This window comes from Urocampus carinirostris, chromosome 10, assembly GCF_059441175.1.
Source record: "Urocampus carinirostris isolate Australia breed hairy pipefish chromosome 10, RoL_Ucar_1.0, whole genome shotgun sequence".
NCBI classification, from domain to species: domain Eukaryota; kingdom Metazoa; phylum Chordata; class Actinopteri; order Syngnathiformes; family Syngnathidae; genus Urocampus; species Urocampus carinirostris.
The window spans coordinates 5,756,885-5,780,265 of NC_142358.1; the positions used below are offsets into that span (position 1 = coordinate 5,756,885).

Genomic DNA, 23,381 nt, shown 5'->3' on the forward strand with positions numbered 1-23,381 from the left:
CGTATAAGTTGACAGTCATGAATAATTGTCCTACTTAATAAAAAAATAATATTATTGCGAATTACCATAAGGCAAAGTAATTAGCATGAACATCCATAATCTTGTAATATCTGTCATCTGAGCAAACACGAACAAATCAGACCAGACAGCAAGCACAATCAGCGTTGATCTGAGAGAGGAGTACTTCAACGTCATTTTAAATATTTCTTTTTTTTTCGGTGTCAGGACTCTTCTTGTTTCAATAAAAGCAAACATATGTTTACCTCCGTGTTGTTTAGCAACGGCAAATGCGAGGAGGGGTGCGAACATCTGGCCCATGAAAGAAAATGCGCTGTCCTCGCCCATGTGTCACGCTAGAACAGAGGTGGACAACTATTTGGAGTCAGGGGCTGCATTGGCTTCAAATATTTATTATAACTAGTATATCATATGAATATTTTAATAGTTGTGTTACTATTATTGTCATTAATATTATTATCGGTATCCAAATTATGTTAGGGAGCAGAATCTTTATATATTCAATAAGGGGTCAAGCTAATAATTAGACTTGTTATTATTATCATAATTATTATGAGGTGATTAAGTGTTTACGGGATGGAGTAGGCATTGTGTTGGAAATAAGGTTGCATGGACAGGTGCTGGAAGAAGTTGAAAGCTTTAGGTAGTTGGGTTGTGATGCGGCTGCAGTTGGTGGAATGGAGTGCGAGGTATTGCACAGTGTGAATCAAGGAAGCAAGGTTTTGGATGCTCTGAGGAGAGTGATGAGCAACAAGAGTATGAGTATGGATGTTAAAAGGGGACTGTATGAGAGTGTGATTATGCCGACTGTGATGTATGGTGCAGAGACTTGGAACCTGAACGCAGATTTGAGAAAGAAATTAAATGTTTTTGAGATGAAGTGTTTGAGGGGTATGTTAGGAGTGACAAGATTGGATAGATTGAGAAATTAAATTGTGAGGGACAGAACTGGAGTAGTAGTGGAACTGAGCAAGTGCGTGGATAAGAGAGTACTCGGTTGGTTTGGACACATGGAGAGGATGGATGAGGAGTGGATGTTGAAGAGGATTTACAGAGCAGAAGTAAATAGAAGGAGACCAAGAGGAAGGCCGCGATTGACGTGGATGGATGGTGTTATGAGTGCACTGCAGGAAATAGGTCAAAATCTAGTGGAACCTAGAGTTTTTGTTAGTGATAGGAATGAGTGGAGAGGTGTTGTAAAAATATAGTGGGATGTTAGGACGCGTTCTAAGCGATGGGCAGGGCACCCGGATGATGCGGCAGGGGTAAACCAGTGAAAGCTGTCGGGCCCTGCTGTTGAACAAAAGAGTGTGTTGTGTCACCCTGACCCGAGTGACATGGCCTCTTTCTTGTGTCCCGTTTTATCTAGAGGGACGAAAGCATGACCAACTTAGGTGCCGAGGTGCCTAACTTGTTTGGGTGTTTAGGCATTTGGGTTGGCCACGGTCCAAAAATGTGTTATTTGCTATTTTTGTTTCCTTTTTTATGTTCTTTGTTATTGCATGTGTTTGTCTTGCTGTCGGTCACCCCTCTCTAGGGATATGACCAGGGTAGGTAGGTAGGTAGGTAGGTATATATATATATATATATATATATATATATATATATATATATACCATTACTTTTATTTTTGTTGTTGTGATTATCATCAACTGTATGACAATTCCTGTTGTTATTGTTGAACGTTGTTATTGTGATTATATTGCTGTCACCATCATTCCTAAGACTTAAAAAGTGGTTGGCGGCGCCCTCTGTTGGCTGCGGCTGCATCGGCTCGCTACAACGGGTCAGATGTAATCGACATTTCGTTCTGTGTACATTGTTACACAGAATGACAATACAAGGAAATTATTATTATTATTATTATTATTATTATTATATTATGCATATTCATTACAAGCTAGATCTATGTTTAGAAACAAAACAATGAGGTGAATAAATACGTTGGTGATGATGGTGTAAACAAAACTAAATTAATATACATAAAGATAAATTTTAGTATGAAGAAAGCAGTCAGACATATGTGCACAAGTCATAGTTAGCAGACAACAGGGAGTTTTGATGCTGGAGGTATCTGGCTCAAGCTCCCATGCAATGTCTTTTAAATGCAGAGATCATGACACTTAGCTATGGGTGATCATGCTGCCTTAGGGGCATCCCCCTCTTGCAGCAGGTTCAAAGATACTTTACATGATGGACAACACACACCACAAAACAGTTAGTTTTATTAGTTAGATTTATTGTGTTTATAAAACATACTCCCATGATGATGATGGTGAAGAGTGTTATGGTGGTGGTGACAAGCTAACAATTTAACCGGAGCCGCTTAAACAAGCAACTTGCTTGAGGTGGTCAGAGCTAAAGCAAGCCGCAGGCTCGCCAGGGGAAAAGGCTACAAAAAAGGCCAGAAAAACGTCAGAAAAGCAAACTAAAAATAATCAAGAACTCAGTGATGTTCACAGTGACATGGAAGGACTCAACTAGCTTTATTTAACTGGAGCAGCTAACAGAAGTCAAGTGGCTTCCTTTAGAGGCTAGCAAGAGAGGCTACTAAACAGGCCAGTAAATATTTAGGAGAGCAAACTAAAAATAATCAAGAATCACAGGCTTCAGTGATGTTTTCAGTGACATGGAATGACTCAGTGAGCTTGAGCAGCTAACATCGGGCCACCAAAAGCAATAGTCTGCAGCAATGTTCTTTGTAAGCTTCGGAGGGTCTGAGAAATCACAAAAAGTCTGTGGCTTGGAATAAACGTGAGGAACAACAATCCTAAGAGTGGCATTCAAATCATTATCAAACATGTCCAAAACATGAAATCAAATCAAGTAACATTTCAGGTTACACGCCCCACAAACGTCAGTTGTTTTTACAACAACTGAAACATGAGATTTTTAGCACCTTTTGTTACATATTACTAAATTGTTATGGATTTATTAAGTCGGTTGCACATACAGAACATCATTTATTCACACATTTTTAGTGGAAGTAAAATGTTGGCAAAGAGACTGACTGTTATATTGAATGGTTGGCAAACTAATTGAATCATTTTTTCTTCTTTATGTTTTCCATTTTTTCCTTTTATTTTTCCTTTTCTGTTTGTTTCTTGTTTCTACAAACTCCTGACCATCACTCTGCAATGTTAACAGTATCACGAAAGGGATTAGCTAGCTTTATTTGCAGGGAGCAGCTAAGATCAGCTAGCGGCAAGCCGTCAAGTGGCTAACATGAGCGTCTAATGGGGTATTTGAGTGATAAATAGTCTGGTAAGAGCTTGTGTGTGCAAAGTGGAAAATGACAAACAACAAATGACTCAAAGCCCCAATGTGTCATATTTGACCACCAGATGGCAGTGTTTTGACTGGTATGAGCGATCACCACCAATACAAGGCACAGCGTCACTGTGAACATGGCGGCCACCTACGTGTGGATTTCTCTGTGTCGTTAAGTCAAGTCAAGTTTATTTGTTTAGCCCTTAATCACAAAGAGTCTCAAAGGGCTGCACAGACACACCGTAAAAAAATACATTTTTTTTTACCCGTTTTTTTAGGAATATAAAAATTGCTAAGATAGTTCATGTATTTTTGCCTCGTATCTAAATCAATGTTTTGTTTTCTTACTGGATGAAAGTTTTTTTGTACCACTAGGAGGCATTCAATATTACATACTATCCTTTTAAACACTGAAGGTTAGTAGCTTTAGCATATGCTAAACCTTGCTAACTTGATAGTTTGAAAAACTTAATCGGAGGAAATGTGAAACATTCCAACCTCTTCAAGTGACCCTCAAGGAATGTATAATTAATTATTTCAAGAGATTAGTATCAAAAAGGGTGTGTTTATGTTAAGTGTAATGCCTCGTGAATTCACGCCCTCAGTGCATCCAGGGTTCAAAAATATTCTGGAATCCGTTATCCCTTATTGCTTATTCCTGCGATCGGTGGCCAGCAGGGATCATTTTTGTCGGGCCTGGCGACTCTTTTTTTAGCCATTCTGTCAACCAAGATTTAGACTGCACTTGTGCGGCCACGATGCATTATCCCAGACTGCGTATATCTTTAAAAGGGGCTGGCATAGTGCATGTGTCTCGGGCCTAGCAACTAATATTTATGTAATTATTTCCCCGCCTAAAATGAATTGCATTCATACGGACGCAAACCCTCCATCCATCCATTATCCACACCGCTTATCCTGAGTAGGGTCGCAGGGGTGCTGGAGCCCATCCCAGCCATCTTCGGGCAGTGGGCAGGGGACACCCTGAACTGGTTGCCAGCCAGTCGCAAGGCACACCGAGAAAGACAACTCACTTGCTCATTCACACCTAGGGATAATTTGGACCGGCCAATTAACCTAACATGCATGTTTTTGGAATGTGGGAGGAAACCAGAGTGCCTGGAGGAAACCCACACAAGCCTGGGGAGAACATGCAAATTCAACACAAGAAGGTTCGGACGCGCTAACCACTCATCCGCCGTGCTGCCCGGACGTGAACCATTATCCCAAATTCCATATGTGAGCAGATATTAGCAGATTTTTTTACTGAGGGGCATCATTCTGGCCCACCTAAAATGAAATGCACGGATGTGGCCATGAGCCATTATCCCTAATTAAAAATTGCTGATAACGGGCTGGCAAAGCACTTTTTTTATTTGGGCCACTGAAGCGTGTCATTGTAGCTCACCTACAATAAACCCCACTCTTAGGGCTGTAATCAATTATCCCCAGTCAACAATTGCTGAGAGCGGGTGGTGAGAGATCTAATTGGTGTCATGCATGGTGGCTTTTTTCTTTCCTTTCTTCCTAAAAAGAGCAGCACATGTGCGGCCATGGTCCATTATCCCAGACTGCATATTTGTGCAAGCTGGGACCAGCAGAGCGCACTTTTGTCAGGTATGGCAGCTATTTCCTGCGTAAATTTCGAACCTGGGCAGCACGGCGGCGCAGTGGTTAGCGCATGTGCGGCACAGTCCATGTCTGGGGAACCTCCTGCGTGAGTTCAAATCCAGCTCCAGACTTCCTGTGCGGAGTTTGTATGTTCTCCCCGTGCTTGCGTGGGTTTGCTCCGGGCACTCCGGTTTCCTCCCACATTCCAAAGACATGCATTTCAGGTGAATTGGCCGGTCCAAATTGTCCCTAGGTGTGAATGAGCGAGTGAGTTGTCTGTCCCTGTGTGCCCTGCGATTGGCTGGCAACCAGTTCAGGGTGTCCCCTGCCCACTGCCCGATGATTGCTGGGATGGGCTCCAGCACCCCCGCGACCCTACTGAGGATAAGCGGTGTAGCTAATGAGATGAGATTTCGAACCTAAAGTGAACTGGACTCGTGCAGCCATGATCCATTATCTTCAATCCAGTATTACTGTGAGCTGGGACTGGCAGATGGCACTTTTACTTAGGAGATGTGCCACCCTAAAATGAAATGCACAGTTGTGGCAGCGGGCCAATACCCCCAGTCGACTTTTGTTGAGAGCAGGGGGTGACAGAGAACTTTTTTGAAAATTAGGGCTATGAGGCATACCATTGTAGTCCATCTGAAATGAACCGCACTGTTTTGGTCGCAATCCATTATCCCCGGTCAACTATTGCTGAGACCAAGAGAGCAAATTTCTATCAAGAAATGGGCCTTTTTCTGTCCTGTATGCCTAAAATGAACAGCATATAACGGCCCCAATCCATTATCCCTGGTTGACTATTGCTGAGAGCGGAGGATAAACGTTGGATTACAATGATAATATTTTTGCTTATTATTTTAACCAATCGTATTTTGAAAGAAAATTTGTGTTATTCATGGTGGCTGTTTTTTCCATCCTTCCTGTCTAAAATGGACAGCACATGTGTGGCCATGGTCCATTATCCCAGACTGCATATTTGTGCAAGCTGGGACCAGCAGAGCGCACTTTTGTCAGGCTTAGCAGGTATTTTTTGTTTTGATTTCCACCTAAAACTCATATTACTGTGAGCAGGGACCTGCAGAGAATAAATGTACGGGGGCGATCCATCATCCCTGGTTGACTATGGCTGCGAGCAGGGGATAAACTTGGGATTCTAGTAATACTATTTTTGCTTATTAATTTTTTGTCATCATTATAGATTAATCGTTTTTTTTTTTTTTTTTAAGACCAATCCTCATCGTCCGTTTCTCTCGGAAGTTGCAACAATCCGTGCAACATGGAATGCATTTTCAGTTATTGGGCGCAAGCAAAATCAATTTCCTTTGCGTCGGATGACAAGTCTTGTCAGCATCGCTTAGGAGAAAGTGTGCGCAAGCGAGCAAGACAGGGGGGCGCTCAGCCTGTCGTACTACAATATTCATAGACAAGCCTTCATTAAAAATACACCAACAGCACAAGTGATCTTATGACATTATGTTAGCCCGTCTCCAAAAGTGAAATCATTGTACAAAAAGGACAAAAGAAGCTAGAAAAAGAGAAAAAATAAATACATTTCATTCTAATGTTGCTTAATTAGATAATGTTTTTCTTACTTGTTACTTAGGCTACAGAAGTGAAATCTTTGTACAAAAAGGACAGAGGACATGAAATTAATGTTTATTCCGTTGGCAGAAAGTTTTAAGTAAAATCTTTTTTTTTTAAATGTTTTAATTGGTGAGGCTTATAATCAGGTGTGCTCTAAAGTACAGAATTTACTGTACTTTTAGTTACTTATTAGTACACAGGGCACCCAGTTTGATATGAATTTCTAGAATGACAACTTATCCTGCTATTATCATTTTGTTAATGGTTAGTTATTGGAAGTAGTGTGTTAAGTTTTAGGGCAGATTAACCAATAGGGGGTAGCAGGAATTGCAGGCCGATGTGCTCAAAGAAAGTATTTAGTAAAAAAAAAACAGGAACAAAGTAACAAACAAACATGTAGGCACAAAGCAACTAACATGATACCCGAAAAAGAAACCAGACACAAAACTAAAAATGTCTTGTTGCAGCAATGATAGAGTAAATAAAAATGACCCAACAATAAGCGCATGTGTGCGGTTCAAAATATCCTTATGAAGGGTCAGGAATATTGAGAAAAGGTGTGTGGATATTGAAAACACCTGTACCCAGATCAAATACCCCTTGGATTCCCCTGGTGAAAGGAGGCTCACCAGACCCTAACATAAACAAACAGACACAGTCAACCGCTAAAGAACATTTTTTTACCAGAAAATCACAATGACCAGCACATGTGAGATATTTTTGGAACAGGTCCGCTGTTGATAGGGCATCATTTTGGCGACCCCTGGTGTAAATCAATATTTCTGTATGTGGCCTTCCAAGAAAGAAATGTTGGAGGCCCTGCTTTACAACAGAAAAAATAAGGACTTGCTTCTCCTCTTACTACGTTATTGTTATTGATCATTCTTATTGCATTGGCAATATAACACGATTGGTAGCTCGGTACGATTTAAATGGACTCACCTCGAACCAGAAGTTCCGATTCTGCATTTATGGTATCGGCACTGGTCTGTGCCCGGCATCCGTACTTGCCGGCGTGCTTCAGCAAAATGCTCCTAATCATCAAATCCACCGTGGACGAGCGCTGCAAAGACAGACAGGCCAAACATGAGAAGGATTTCGCTTGAAAGGAAACCGAGCAATTCCTTCACATCTTGGAGCTTAAGAAAAAAAAGATTCCTGTTAAATTCATCCGTTGGTTCCTGGTCTTTCGCCTGCCTTCTTCCTTTTCGCTTTGGGAAATGAAAAATGCCGCAGGCTGCAAACCCGAAGCCGGCTCCTCGCACGGCTGCTTAGCATCGATCCCGATTAAAATTGCAGAGCGCCGATGGGGAGCTACTCCTCCACTGCGACTAGGATGTGACTTGGAAACGGGACTCCTTCATTTGAAGGTCTTGAGTGACTTTCAAGTTTTGTGCGGGGACCTGGAGCTTAAATCAAGCAAGGCGAGTGGAGCTCCCAGCAGGGGTGATTGTAGGATCAGAGGTTGGGAGGTTCTGAGGAAGTTCCATTTCAATATTTTAACGCATGATTGCACTTGCGTCAAAAAGAAACAACAGTGGATTGTATTTAGCAGATACAGGACAACAGAATCCATCCGTTTCATCACAGCATGTATCATTTCCACAAAGTAGGAACCATATATATGTACTGTATGTGTAGCGTGAAACAAATAATCTGTTTACAAAACCAGTTTCCCTCATATGGGATATTTTTATTCCGCAAAGAACTGTGGGACTTGTAATACAGAGGCAAATGATCCCAGCAAACTCCGGCTAACTTGTTTAAAAACATCACAGGTATTGGTTAATTTATCTTTTTATTATATTATATTTTATTTTCTCCCACCACAGCAAAAATGGCATTGTTGCATCAATGCATATATATTTTTCTTATATCGGTATATTATTCTATGCTACAAAGCACTGTGGGATCTTTAGTACAGAAACAAACTATACACTGCTTAGTAAGTCCATATAGTAAGTCCATGCTCCTGGCTTTTTTTTAATCAACTGTATTAAGCTAGTTTTTTTTTCAGTAGCATAAGACATTTTTATTCTAAAATAAGAAAAATTCTGAGTTGTCTGTCTCTGTGTGCCCTGCGACTGGCTGGCAACAAGTTCAGGGTGTCCCCTGCCCACTGTCTGAAGCTGGGATGGGCTCCAGTACCCCCGGGACCCTACTGAGGATAAGCGGTGCCGGTAATGAATGAATGAAAAATAAAAATTCTCTAGCACAAGGTAGATTATTTTTGTTTGTTTCATTTTTAAAAAAAATATTTGTATATTTTCATGCCTCAAAGCACTGCGCAACGAATAAGTCACATACTTGCTCAAAAAGCCTCTCGTGAATTGGTTGATTTCTCAGTACATCTATATTTTCTTTTCTGCCCTCATGGCATATATGCTTTAGTCCCTATATAGTGGATACAACAATTGTATCCATTCATATACTGTAGGTTGAACAGGGATACCGCAAGGGAACACTTAAATGCGTTGTAAGCCAATTCGTTTCTCGTATAAAACACTCATTTTGATACAACATGACCTCCACCAAGAACAGAAAGGTTTTTAAGTAAACCAAAGTTCAAAAAGCTAATACAGAACTAAACAAAAAAAAACTTGGGCTTATTTTGGACATTATGTTCCGTATTGCTCTGAGGATAAATCATATTTTTTTCTCGCCCCACATTTTTGGCTGGACTTGGAAAGTGTAACTTTAGACATACTACAAAAAGGAGAAATGAGTGAAGCAAAACAAGTTGGAAGAGAAGTAGAAGATGAAAGACAATAAGAAGACAAATAAGTGAAGAAAGCGGAAGGACAAAGGCAATAAAGAAGACAGATGGCAAAATAAGTGACAAATAAGGCGAATAGGATAAAGGATAACAGTAAAAAGAACAAGGAGAAGAAGAAAGGGAACTAGAAATTGAAGGCAAAAATACAAGACAAAGGGATGGAAAAGAGAAGGAAATGGAAGAATACTAACACTAACATAAATGAGGCGGAGAAGAAGAAATTTGAGGAAAAAACAGAAAAATAAATAGAAGAGAGGAATAAATGAAGAAAAATACAAAAAAAGAAGACTGATTGAGATGAAGAAGAAAACGCAGCTTAAGGATAAGAAGAAGACAAAGTAAAAGAAAGAAGAAGAATATTGGACCCATGTGGGGAAAGCAAAAACTGGAGGCAGGGGTGCCCAAGAGGGATTGTATTTAATAACAAAAGAAGGTACCAAGTAGAAAACAAGCATGGGTTCATAAAACAACGAAATGTCCAAGACTAAAAAACTAAAAACACAAGAAGAAGCCAAAGGAGGGAAAAAGTAATAGATGGAGGAGAAAAGGAAAAGCAAATAAAAGAAATAAACAGGAGCGAAGAATACAGTCGTATGCAAAAGTGTGGGCCCCCCTGATAATTCTCAAGAGTTTCCTTTATAAATCATGGGTTGTTCGGTTAAGCAACTTCAGTTAAATATATCATATAGCAGACGAACACAGTGATATCGGAGAAGTAAAATGAAGTTTATAGGATTTACAGAAAGTGCGCAATAATTGCTTGAACAAAAGTAAGCAGGTGCATAAATTTGGGCACCCTTGTTGTTTTATTGATTTGAATACCTTTAGCACTAATTATTGGAACACAAACTTTGTTTGGTAAGCTCATTGACCCTTGACCTTCATACACAGGTGAAGCCAATCATGAGAAAGGGTATCTAACGCGACCAGTTGCAAATTGTTCTCCACTTTGCATCTTCCCTCAAGAGCAACATGGGAGCCTTAGAACAATAGTCAAATGACCTGAAAACAAAGATTGTTCAACTTAATGGTTTAGGAGAGGGATACAAAAAGGCAAAGGATGGTGAGAGCAGTCAAACTTAACCAACAGACCAGCTCCAAAGACCTACAGCACGATCTTGCTGCGCATCATTCAACTATTCATATATTTGCACAAGAAGATGCTGTATGTGAGAGTACTACAGCAGAAGCCTTTTCTCTGCACATGCCACAAACAGTCACTTGAGGTTTGCACATTTGGACAAGCCAGCTTCATTTTGGAATAAGGTGCTATGTACTGATGAAATTAAAATTGAGTTATTTGGACATAACAACGGGCGGTGTGCATGGCGGAAGAATAACACAGCATTCCAAGACAAAACCTTGCTATCCACAATAAAATTTGGTGGTGGTTCCAACATGTTGTGGGGCTGTGTGGCCAGTGCAGGTACGGGCAATCTCGTTAAAGTTGAAGGTCACATGGATTCCAGTCAGTATCAGCAGAATCTTGCGATCAATGCTCTAGAATCAGTGACAAAGCTGAAGTTTCCCCGGGGCTGGATACTTCAACAAGACAATGACCCTAAACATTGCTCAAATTCTACTAAGGCATCCATGCAAGTACAATGTTCTGTAATGGCCATCACAGTTCCCAGACCTGAATATTATTGAAAGTCTGTGGTGTGATTTAAAGCAGGCTGTCCATACTCGGAAACCATCAAACCTGACAGAAGAGGAGATGTTTTGTAGAGAAAAATGGTCAAAAATGCATTCAACTAGAATCCAGACCCTCATTGGAAGCATTAGGAAGCGTTTGAAAGCTGTTATTTCTGCAAAAGGTGGATCTACTAAATATTGATGTAATTTTTCTGTTGGGGTGCACAAATTTATGCACCTGCCTACTTTTGTTAAAGCAATCATTGTACATTTTCTGTAAAACCTATAAACTTCATTTCACTTCTCAGCTATCACCGTGTTTGTCTGCTATTTGGTATATTCAACTGAACTTGCTGATCCGAACAACCAATGATTTATAAAGGATAATCTTAAAAATGATCAGGGGTGCCCAAACCTTTAGATACGACTGTAAATGAACGAAAAAAGAACAATTAAAATTAGATAAAATACAAAAAAATCAAGAAGGAAAGGAAGAAGGATAAAAAGTAGAGGAAAATACAATAAAAAGAAGGGAATAACAGAAGCTTGATAAAAGTAATATAGATAAGTTAAAGATTATTATAATAAAAGATAAGAGTATGTGAGAAAGAAAGGACAAAGAATAAAAAAAAGATAAACAGAAATGGCAGCTGAAGGAAAGGAGGAAGACGATGAAGGACGATAAAGTTAAGATGAAAAAAAGACGACAATAAAGAATAAGCTTAAGAAAAATACAGAGACAATAAATGTTATTGGATAAAGGATAAGAGGAAGAATGCTGAGAAGAAGAAACGGAAGAAGAAGAAGAATGAAAAACAAGAAGACAAGACAAAAAAGACAAATAAGGAGGGAAGAAGGGAAAAAATGAAGAATGAAAAGAGGAAAGTAATCAATGAATGGAACAAGAACAATAAAACATGAAACAAAAACAAGAATAAAAGAGGAATAAAGAGAAGGGTCAATAGAAGAAGAGAATAATAGAAAAGGAAAAAAACAAGAGGAAGGGGAACGAGACGGAAAACAAAAATAGAGGATGAAATGAAATGATCTGCATTTATATAGCGCTTTTCAAGTCAATGAAGACTTCCCAAAGAGCTTTACAATATGCTTCACATTTCCCAATAGCGCCCTGCACCCATGAAAGGCCCTAACCTGCTTATTGGGGGCATTAGGGGCTCAGTGTCTTACCCAAGGACACTTCGACATGTAACACGGAGGAGCCGGGATTTGAACTGCAATCTCTTGATCCCAAGACAGGCGCTCTACCTCCTGAGCCACTGCCGCCCAAAAACACACAAATATTTCAATAAAAAGAATAACAAAATAGGAGAAGAATGAATCAAAGAAAAAGGAGCAAGGAGATGGAAGATGAAGAAGATGGAAAAGAAAAGGAAGTTGAAAAAAAGAAAGGGTTAAAAAATGAGTAGATAGATAGATAGATAGATAGATAGATAGATAGATAGATAGATAGATAGATAGATAGATAGATAGATAGATAGATAGATAGATAGATAGATAGATAGATAGATAGATAGATAGATAGATAGATAGATAGATAGATAGATAGATAGATAGATAGATAGATAGATAGATAGATAGATAGATAGATAGATAGATAGATAGATAGATAGATAGATAGATAGATAGATAGATAGATAGATAGATAGATAGATAGATAGATAGATAGATAGATAGATAGATAGATAGATAGATAGATAGATAGATAGATAGATAGATAGATAGATAGATAGATAGATAGATAGATAGATAGATAGATAGATAGATAGATAGATAGATACTGTATTCATCCCCGTAGGGAAATTCACACTTCCAGCAGTATCCTTGTGTTGAAAATTAAACAACAATAAAGTAAAAGGAATATAATACATAAATACCCAATGTAACGTGTTGACATTTAAATAGTGCTACATAAAATACACACTGTAATAAAAATAGGGTAATATGCGATGTGGGGGTGCGGTTTAATGTGGAACAAGAATGTGACAATAGGTAGGCAAGTAACCGCACTTTCAAATTTCTGGCCAATTGGGGGACTTAAATGCACCTTTTAAAGTCTGAAAAGTATGGGAATCTGAAAGAGGAAGACTAAAAAGAAAGACTAAAAAATGATGGGAAATGATCCAAAAAGAGATGGAGATGGCAAATCAAAGAGAAAGAAAGAGTTGATGAAAATAAAATAAATTATATCCATTTATTGAAATCTATATTGTATACTGTACATGATTATGTTGATTTTGATGTTTTTTTATGAAGTGTTCATGATTATTACCTTGTTATAAAAAATAGATTACATGATAGAAATAATGTGAAAAGTGTTTGGATTGTCAAGGGTATGAGGCCAAGATAAGCTCCAGCATTTTCCTGTCAGCCCCTTTTTGCCATCTGTTTTTTAAAATTGATTATCAAAGCTGTTAATTTTGAATTAATTGTAACCTTGTATCTGATGATCACTGGAAAAAATAAACGTCAATCAAAACAAAAATTTCAATCAAAAAAGTCAGACAAAAAGAAGACAAAGCTGTAAGACGAAGAAGAATACAGTGCCATAGAGACAAAAATGACAAAGGATAAACAGAAGAGTGTTGGAATCTAATATGCCTCTCACCACCAGAGCGCCCCAACCGGGGTTTGAACCACACACCTGTGCCCAAATATCCTGAACCCTTTATAAGGACATTTTAAACATCACGTATCGTTGGCCCATTGACATTTTCATTTCCACCACCACGAGGAGTTTTTTTGTGTTTTGTTTCTGATTTCCTGTTTCCTTGTTACTTTGCTCCTTGCCATTTCCCATTTAAAATTTTGGTTTTTGTTCATGGGCTTTATTAGGTTTTGTTTTATTTGGACATTTTGTTGTTTTGTGAACTCATGTTGGTTATTTAATACAAAATCCCTCTTCCTAAGCAGCCTTGGCACCAGTCCTTGCGCTCCCCAAATGGCTCCATCACCCCAAAACATAACCGAATGACCTGACCATCAAAGGAACCAGAAGAGAGGCTCCCAAATCCCTGTCCTGGTGGCGGCTTTTGGTTCCTGTCTCGGCAATGACAATGCCCCTCGACCACACCTGGTTTCTGCCTCAGAGGCGAGGAAAAAGCCCATCGGCCTCGCCTGGCTCCTGTCCCGACAACGAGAAGAGGGCCCTCGGCCGCATGCTGGTTTCTCGTGTCGAGGGCCTCGGACCTTCAACCTACCTGTTCCGGATGGTGCAGCCTTCGTAAAAAATGTAATGGTTATTCTTTTGGGGCCGTCTGGTAACTGGCCCAGGCAGGGTAGGTTATGTTAGGTTCTGATATGCCTCCTTCCACCAGAGGGCCCCTACCGGGTTTAAACTGGGCACACCTGTGCTCAAATATCATGGGCCTTTTTAAGTACATTTTGAACATCAATCATCGTTGGGTCATTGTCTTTTTCATTCCCACCACCGTGAGGGGTTTGATTGTGTTTTTTTTCTCTAGTTTCTTTGTTAATATGCTCCATGCATCTCCCATTTTCTGTTTTGGTCTTTGTTCCAAATTTGGACTTTGTCAGGTTTGGTTTTGATTGGACATTTCGTTGTTTTATGAACCCATGCTTGTTTTCTACTTGGTACCTTCTTATTAAATACAATCCCTCTTGGGCACCCCTGCCTCCAGTTTTTGCTTTCCCCACATGGGTCCAACACCCGAAAAATGTTACAAAGGGAAACTGCTTACTTTGGCCCGTACAGTCTGTATGTATTCAAAGTGTCCTCCTGGCGGTCGGAAGGCGATGGGCACTCGGTTGAAGGTCCAGAGGAAGTTGACATCCAGCGAATTGTCGTGTGTTGCTTTGCAGCTGAGGACAACGCTCTCGCCCACCGTCACCTCCACGCGACGGGGGCTAAGCTCAACTCGCATGGCCTCTGCAGGGACACGGCGTATGCAACGTCACACGCAATCCATTTCCACACCTCCAAGGGGCTCAGAATTAAAATCAATAAATTGCAAATTTTTCCTTTTTTGTTTTAAATAAGGTTCGTGGAACAAAAATTCATACTTTTTAACAATGATATTTAAAAAAAAGTGTTAAAGTTTATATATATATATATATATATATATATATATATATATATATATATATATGTATATAAATGTATTTTTTAAGAAAGTAAAAGAGGAATGAATCTTAAAATAAACTACAAAGAAAACCTTTCATAATAGTCTGATGAACAAAACTATATCTTTTTATCCATCTGCCCATGCATTAAAAAAGACAAAACAACATCAAAGAGTGCTAATAAAAAAATATTTCCCTCAATTTCCACCTGTTTGTCATGAAAAATCCAATTAAAAAAACCCCACAATACCTGGCATGGGTAGCCACAACTTAGGCACCCAAGGAGTCACTTACCTTTCACCCACAAGGTGGCGCTCATCTCGGCCCAGCCTAGCTGGTTCTCTGCCCGGCAAACATAGTCACCTTCATCTGCTCTGCTTGCGTTGATGATCCGAAGAGTATTGTTCCTCAACGGCATTATTCTGAAGCAACAATAACAAAAGTTTTAACAATGAATTCAGTCAGGTCACTGTGTTTGTATGGACCTTAAAGTCTTAAAGGACTGTACAGGCCACCATTACATCACCCCCTGATCTGAAACCTACATGAGGGCAAGGAAAAACACAAAAACATCAACATGAGGAAAATGAAGAAACCTTGAGTAGGGAACGCACATGAGTTAATCGCTCCTCCAGGATGAACAGGCTGCAATGGATATTGCAAGGACATCTTGTGAATTATATGTTTTTTTTGTTTTTTTTTTTAAATTTCTGTTGCTAAATTTCATTACACTTATTTCCTTTACAATACAGTTACAGTGCACTATTATTTTCAATTCATTATTATTAATCATTATTATTAATAATAATATTATTATTATAACTGAATATCTAATCTCATTGCATACAATGTTTCCCAATGTTGATATAATTAACAATCTATCAATATGTATTATCTGTATTATAAAGGTCCACTTTCAAATTTCCTGCCAATTTTGTGTGTTAGGGGGCGACTCATTGTCCGAAAAATATGGTTATAACAGAAGTCATGCAAAAGTTCCCCTTGACAGGAACATCAAACTTCCTTTAGTCATTACTTCACATACCTCCTGGGAGCGCCGGTGTGGCGTTTTTAAAATTTCCATTTGTCGACCTTGATTAGACGTTGAATTATGATAGTTCTTCTTAGTGAAAATTTGTGAAGCCATACAGTGAACCGCCAGGTTGTGGCGCAACTATCTTAACATGTTTTCACGTTACAACGTGGAGCACGATTTTTCGGACCTTTTTTTCGGCATTTTCCCCGCTATATGTCATTAAGGCAAATTATTTTGCGTAACAAAATGCTTACAAACTTCAAAGTTTGTGCGAATTACAACTTTAAAAGACCTGTCTGCAAATGGTTATAGTCAAATAATATAATTGCCAGCTATTCTTTTATGTCACCGCATCACAAAGATGCTTATATGCTACCGGCTGAACTACCTCCCACAATTCCTTTCTCTCGCTGCTATTAAGAATCTTGCCTAAAAAAACTTTAATTTGTTTAGTCATAGGTCCTAAGGCTTGCAGTGATGCTAAAGGGTAAGTAGATTATAATCATAGAAATTCAACTCACTGTAGTCTAGAAATACGAAGAAGGAACAAGCCTCGTTACTCTCACTTGGGAATATATCCGTAACCAAATGACTATCAAGACGATTATCAAAGGGACAGTGTGTCTCCCAATGGTACAAAAAAACTTTCATTCAGTAAAAAACAAAGATTTTAATTCTAGTTAAAAATACCTACCAATGTTATTTTATATAGATGATAAATTTGTCAATTACACAGTGGAATCCCCACGTAGGTCATTTTTGTCTGCCACGCTGCGCTCTGTGGCACTGGTCCTAACTCGCACCATGAAATATAGTGCCATCTAGTGGTCAAATATAACACACTGAGGTTTTAAGAATAAGGAGTCATTTAAACAAAGTTTCCAAAGGGCAAGTTAATCCTCACAAGTGGGCATTCTAAAATCTGCCGGTTTGATTCATTGAAATTTATTAACTTCTGTTAATTCCAAAGAAGAAAATAAAGGGCTGACAGGAAAAAGCCAGTGTGTCTTCATCAAGTCCCTTTGACTACCTAAACACTTTCACAATAATTAATTTCTAGATTATTCATTTCGATTATGTCCTATTCAATTCAAGTTGAGGAGCACGCTACTTGAACATGAATGCTTAATTCATAATAGGGCTCCAAAAACAGTAGAATTGGTGAAAAATGGTCGTCACTGAACGATTTAAGATTATTGGTTGGCGAGCACATCAGAGACAAGAAAGACCCTCGTTCTTATCAAGGACGTTTTGACCCGTGTACTATTTTTAGCGTAATCTACAATGACGACGCCTTGACATGATTAAAGTCTTTCAGTGCAGATCAATGAGCAATTTAAATATGATAATAAGGCTGACCTGCAGCTAACGCTAAAAGTCTGCCGGCATCTCTGGAGGATTTAAAGCGCAGATGTTCTCAGAGATACCGAACACGGTAAAAAGATTCCAGTAAGGAGACGAGAAAAAGAAAGAACATTTTGACTTGGGCGGCGTTTTGTATTTGAGGTCGAGAACAAAAGTTAGCTCCTCCGTCGTCTGACTATCAATTGTGAGGGAGGAGAGCACTTCTTTTTAAAGAACACGATTGCTTTGTTTTGCGTTTTTTTTTCTTCTTCTAATATACGTACGGAGTAGCGCTATACTCGCAGAAGCGATCGACGAAAACTGTCAAAAGCGAGTCTCACGTATTGCGGACGCGTCCTCTGGGGAGACGCAAGTGTAATAGACATGAAAAACAAACAGTTGGACATGATGGGAATCATAACTAGCCCACAAAAGGCGTGGAAAACTTAATGGAAACTGAATAATTTTGATAGGAGATATATCTACAGTTCTGTGAACAAAACATATGCCCCCTTTCTGGATTATGTTTTTTTGCACACTTGTCACTTAAAAAGATTTCAGAGCATCAAATTTCAGCAGAAATTAGAAAACTAATTTAAATATATCATTTTGGAAAAGGTCACCTAGCCATTTCCAATCCTGTAGGGCTCCAGCAAACCACTGTCATAGCCATCATGCACACATGAAGAAATCTGGGAACAGCAGCAAACCTTCCTAGGAGTGGTCAACAAACTAAGATTACTCCAAGAGTGTGATGATTACTCATCCAGGCAGTTACAATAGAACCTCAAAAAAATCTAAAGAAATGCAGGCCTTGCTGGCCTCAGTAAGGGTCAGTGTTCATGACTCCACCATAAGAAAGACACTGGCCGAAAATGGCATCCATGGCAAAGTTGACAAACCATAACCACTGCTGACACAAAAGAACAAAAAAAAAAAACATAGTCTTCTAACATTTGCGAAAAATAAACTTGATTATCCTCAAACTTTTGGAAGAACATTCTGTGGACTGATGAGGGAAGAATTGAATTATTTGGAAGGTGTGCAGCCCATGGCTGTGCATAAAAAAGGAATTTAGTTTGAAATGTCGTAATAAAGAAATGTAAAAAGAATGACATTATTTTTTGACAAAGAAAAATATGCTAGTTTTGGTTGCAGTGGAAGATGCTGCTGGCTTTCAGCATAGAAGACAATGCTAGTTTTTTTTGGTGTAGAGCACAACCCCAGCTTTCTCTTCACAAAAATGTGAAGAGAACCCTGGATTTCTAAAATGAAAACAGCTAATTTTACAATGTACTACAGAACAAAGCTGGTTTTGTGGCAAATAAGAAGGTTCAATTTTAAGCTCAGAAGAAGATGTTCGTTTTCAGCTAGAAGAAAACACAACTTTTTGGAGGGCTCAAAGCACCACATAGTTTCTGTGCATAACAATTAAGCTAGTTTGAGATGTAAAAAAGGACGATGCTAGTTTTTGGCTAAGAAGAAGATGCAAGTTCAAAGGGACTGTTTATTATTTTTAGTCTTATTTTTAGTAAGTTGATGTGTTATGGTCATTTAAGTCTCCATAGTTTGTATTCTTCCTTTTGCTTTTTAGCATTCAATTTTCTGACTACACCATAGGCGACAACTAGACGTCAAATAATACAGAGTGTTCTTTAAGACGCAGCAGAAGATGCCACTTGCTGTCAATGTAGAAAACAACACTAGGAGGCACTTACGGCGGTACAAATGCAAAATGATATTTTTTGTTTTCGTTTTAAGTGTCTCCAGTTCAATATCATGCAATGTAATGCAACTTATACTCAGAAATGTACCCTACTTGTGCAAACAATATAGCAACCAAGGCAAACGGCAGCTTCTTTACAGCTAGCTTGAGAGAATTTGCGAGGACAAAATGCAACGGCGCTTTAATATAGGAACATCATTTTGTTTCTACCTCATCATCAATTTCAGACTAGTCAGGCGTGGACGCCATTCCATATATTAATTAATATTGTTTGGCATTTAAATCAAGGCGGCGCACCAACCAAAGCCCGCCTGCACTTGCCCCCTTCAGCTGATGGAAATTGGCTAAGAGGAAGCCGGGGAGGCGTGAACGAATGTTGACAAGCTCAATTCATGAAGCAATCTGCAGCCAGGAGACATTTTTCAAAGCAAGGCATTAGGACATTTACGTCCCCCCCACGTTCCGTCCCCTCCACGTTTTATACCCCAACATCCCACAAGGACGCCGACACGCAGAGGACGAGACCGGGACATGCAAATGGAGACCAGCTCATTATATTTAAAGCTAAAAATCCGAGTGACCTATTTGGAATGAAAAGAGAAAGATTTGTGGACACAAATCATTTTTAAAAAATACATATAGAATAGTACCACATTTTTCACACCTAAAACCCCAAAATGTGACAGAAATTCAAAAGTATGCCCTATAATAGCATGCCTTATATAAATACAGTAAAAAAAATCGGAAGTGCATAATTACAATTAAATGCGTCTTCATACGGTAAACTTTTATTAATGAATCATGTTAATTTAAACAGATTACATGATATTTAGGTTCAATGACACGCGTTTATTTTTTTTGAATTCTCAGGATTTTTAATTCATTTATTTCATTTGTATGCAACCCCTACTCCTACTGTAGATTTAATTCCATGCGTCTTAGAGTCCAATGCAGTTTATACATGGAACAAAAATGAATATTTTGAGGGTGCACCTTATGATCAGTAAAGTCCAGAAAAACAAAAAACAAAAAAAACAAAAAACAAAAAAAAATAAAATAAAATAATATATATATATATATATATATATATATATATATATATTCCATTTTTCTATTACAGATGTCTGACTTCAATCACTGTCATAGCAAATAGAATAATACAATTAATTAAATAATTTCATTAAAGGGCAGCACGGCGGAACAGTGGTTAGCGCGGGTGCGGCACAGTTTTGAGGTCATGGGATCGAACCTTCCTGTGTGGAGTTTGCATGTTCTCCCCGTGCTTGCGTGAGTTTCCTCCGGGCACTCCGTTTTTCTCCCACATCCCAAAAATATGCATGTCAGGTTAATAGGCCGGTCCAAATTATCCCTAGGTGTAAATGAGCAAGTAAGTTGACTGTCTCTGTGTGCCCTGCGACTGGCTGGCAACCAGTTCAGGGTGTCCCCTGCCCACTGCCCGAAGATAGCTGGGATGGGCTCCAGCACCCCCGCGTCCCTACTGAGGATAAGTGGTGCAGATAATGAATCAATTTCATTACATAAATAAAACTAACAAATTTGCACTTTGTAGTACACATTTGTAATTTAATGCCACAATTTTTGACAAAAATCTTGAATATTGAAAAGACTCTATGTCATATATATATATATATATATATTTGGCAAATTTAACTATATAAAGTAAAGGAAGTCTATTGCAGTGTACATTATTTTTCCAAAAATAAAAATATTTTAAATCGCAAAAATAAATTCATGTTCCGCTGACAGATCATTATTTTTCTCTACAATATATATTATATGCGTTTGAAAATACTATGTACCGGCAATATAGTCATTGACATGAACACAATAATCATAAAAATAATTATTCTTAAAATGTTGGTTTTGAACTATTGTAATTTATCTTATTATTTCTTTTAAGAATGATTAATGTATTCAAATGAAAAATAATATTCCTTTTGAAAAACGTAGTTAAATTATTTACATTTTGTGGCCCATAATTGCACTAATACACATTTCATAGTGCCCTGTTTTGGTGTAGCATGCACCCTTCCTGTTGGGTGCGACTCGCAGTGGGCGATGACGCTTCATACGAAAATGCCGTAAGAACTAAAGCCAGCTGCCATCGATCACAAAGGAAGAAGAAATGCAATGGCAAAATGAAGCAGCCATAGAGCAATTTTAATCAGATTTGTTGAAAAACATGGCAACAAGTACAAGAATTTAGAAGCAAAATTCAAGCACTTTTCAATCCTTGAAAACCCAATATTAAAATTCAAGCATTTTTGAGGATTTCAAGCACCCAGACAAAACCCTCCTAATAATAATAATTATAATATGTGTTGTCTGATGTGCTGATGATGAGTGGCCCCGTTCCCGTTCGCACAAAAAAGATCGCATTTAGCAATAAAGGACAACAAATAGTTTTGTGCAAGGAAAAAAGAAAAATAGCAGCCATTGTCCACAAAAACAGCGATTTATACTTTGTGTTTAAGCAACAAAAGAGTTGAACGTTAGCGGAAATCCATGTTAATTACGCACCTTCATTAAGTCGGGCAGCTGTCAATGGCAGATAAACGCAAAGTCGTTTTTTAGAAAAACAACGCTGGTCGTAAACTTGGGTGTCCTACAAAGGTCGATGTCACAAAATCTTTTCCGCGGTTGGATCGGGTCAACACCTGAAAAGAGCTTTTGTTCCCAGATACCATCACAATTATCGGACGCTAGATCGACATTCACCTTTTTACGATTGATTCCATCCCCCTGGAGACGGATGTGGCGACAAGACGGTTCTGTCCTCGGGCGGAAACGTCCATAAACTTTTCTTTGAATTGGCGGTTCTAAAACTTGTTTAACTTTAAGACATATTTACTTCTACTAGGTTCAAAGATCACTTTTTTTATTTTAAAGACTATATTTTTTTCATATTAGTTGATCGGAGAAAAAAACAAACATAATTGACAAAAACATAAAGAAGAAATCAAATAAATATGATTCCAAGTTTGTTTTTCTTGTTCTGCTGGCAGATAAAATTGCGTAATTTCTACTAATCCTATTTCAATGTAATTTTTTGTTGCCCCACCAGCAGATCATTTTGCTGATTTTTCTTTCTTTTTTAAATTATAAAGTGTATGATTTCACCACAAAATGAAAAATTTTGTATCTGTTATTTACCATAGCAGATACGTATTAATTTAGTAGACCAAAACATATATTAAAATAATGCATAATGTGATCGGGAAATAGGAATATCCAATATGGTAATATTTAAATAAATTAAACTATTTAAATAATATTTCAAACGATAAAATATTTGTACTACAAACCTTCCTGTGTGGAGTTTGCATGTTCTCCCTGTGCCTGTGTGGGTTTCCTCCCACATTCCAAAAACATGCATGTCAGGTTAACATACCTGTTAACCTTTACATTTTTGCCGTACAAAGTACGTTTATTATGCATTTTAAGACGTGTACGACGTACAAGAAAATCTGTACGGAAAACCGAAGAATTTGTCAACATGAAGTGATCACAAGTCAAACGAGTTTGCCGCTATCTCGGTAGCGTTTTTTTTTCCGTTGCAAACGAAGCGAGCATTTGATGCTACTGTGCACATCCGTCTGCCGGTTCGGATTTCATGCGGTAGTTGTGTAGTGAAAGGAAGTCCGTCTCTTTTTTGAGAACCGGTGTTTTCGGCTCAACTTATTAAAGAGAGCCGGCTCTCAAACGGCTCACTTGCTTTGATGCATTATATTATGAATTATTATGTTGTATAAAGGGCAGCACAGCGGCGCAGTGGTTAGCGCTTGTGCGGCACAGTTCATGTTGTGGGAACCTGTCGTGGGTTCAAATCCAGCTCCAGACTTCCTGTGCGGAGTTTGTATGTTCTCCCCGTGCTTGCGTGGGTTTCCTCCGGGCACTCCGGTTTCCTCCCACATTCCAAAAACATGCATTTCAGGTAAATTGGCCGGTCCAAATTGTCCCTAGGTGTGAATGAGCGAATGAGTTGTCTGTCCCTGTGTGCCCTGCGATTGGCTGGCAACCAGTTCAGGGTGTCCCCTGCCTACTGCCCAGAGATGGCTGGGATGGGCTCCAGCCCCCCCGCGACCCTAATGAGGATAAGCGGTACGGCTAATGAGATGAGATGAGATGAGATGTTGTATAAAGAAGTTAAGAAAAAAGCAAGTATAAAAGGAAAAAATGAAAAAAGACAGGTTTGTGGTTATCCCTTTAATCAGTATATTACCAACAATAATTCAATGCAGAAAATGAATTCA

General features: G+C 38.7%; 1 protein-coding gene across 2 annotated transcripts in view; it reads right to left on the reverse strand.

The window, feature by feature from the left end:
• Positions 1-23,381, reverse strand: part of cntn5 (contactin 5) — a 158,024-nt gene that overhangs the window by 45,477 nt on the left and 89,166 nt on the right. For both annotated transcript variants that reach the window (XM_088345035.1, XM_088345034.1), the window contains 3 exons: positions 15,296-15,423; positions 14,620-14,807; positions 7,432-7,552 (listed from right to left, as the gene is read on the reverse strand). In XM_088345035.1, coding sequence (XP_088201161.1) covers positions 7,432-7,552; positions 14,620-14,807; positions 15,296-15,423 — 437 coding nt within the window. The remainder of the gene's footprint in view (positions 1-7,431; positions 7,553-14,619; positions 14,808-15,295; positions 15,424-23,381) is intronic.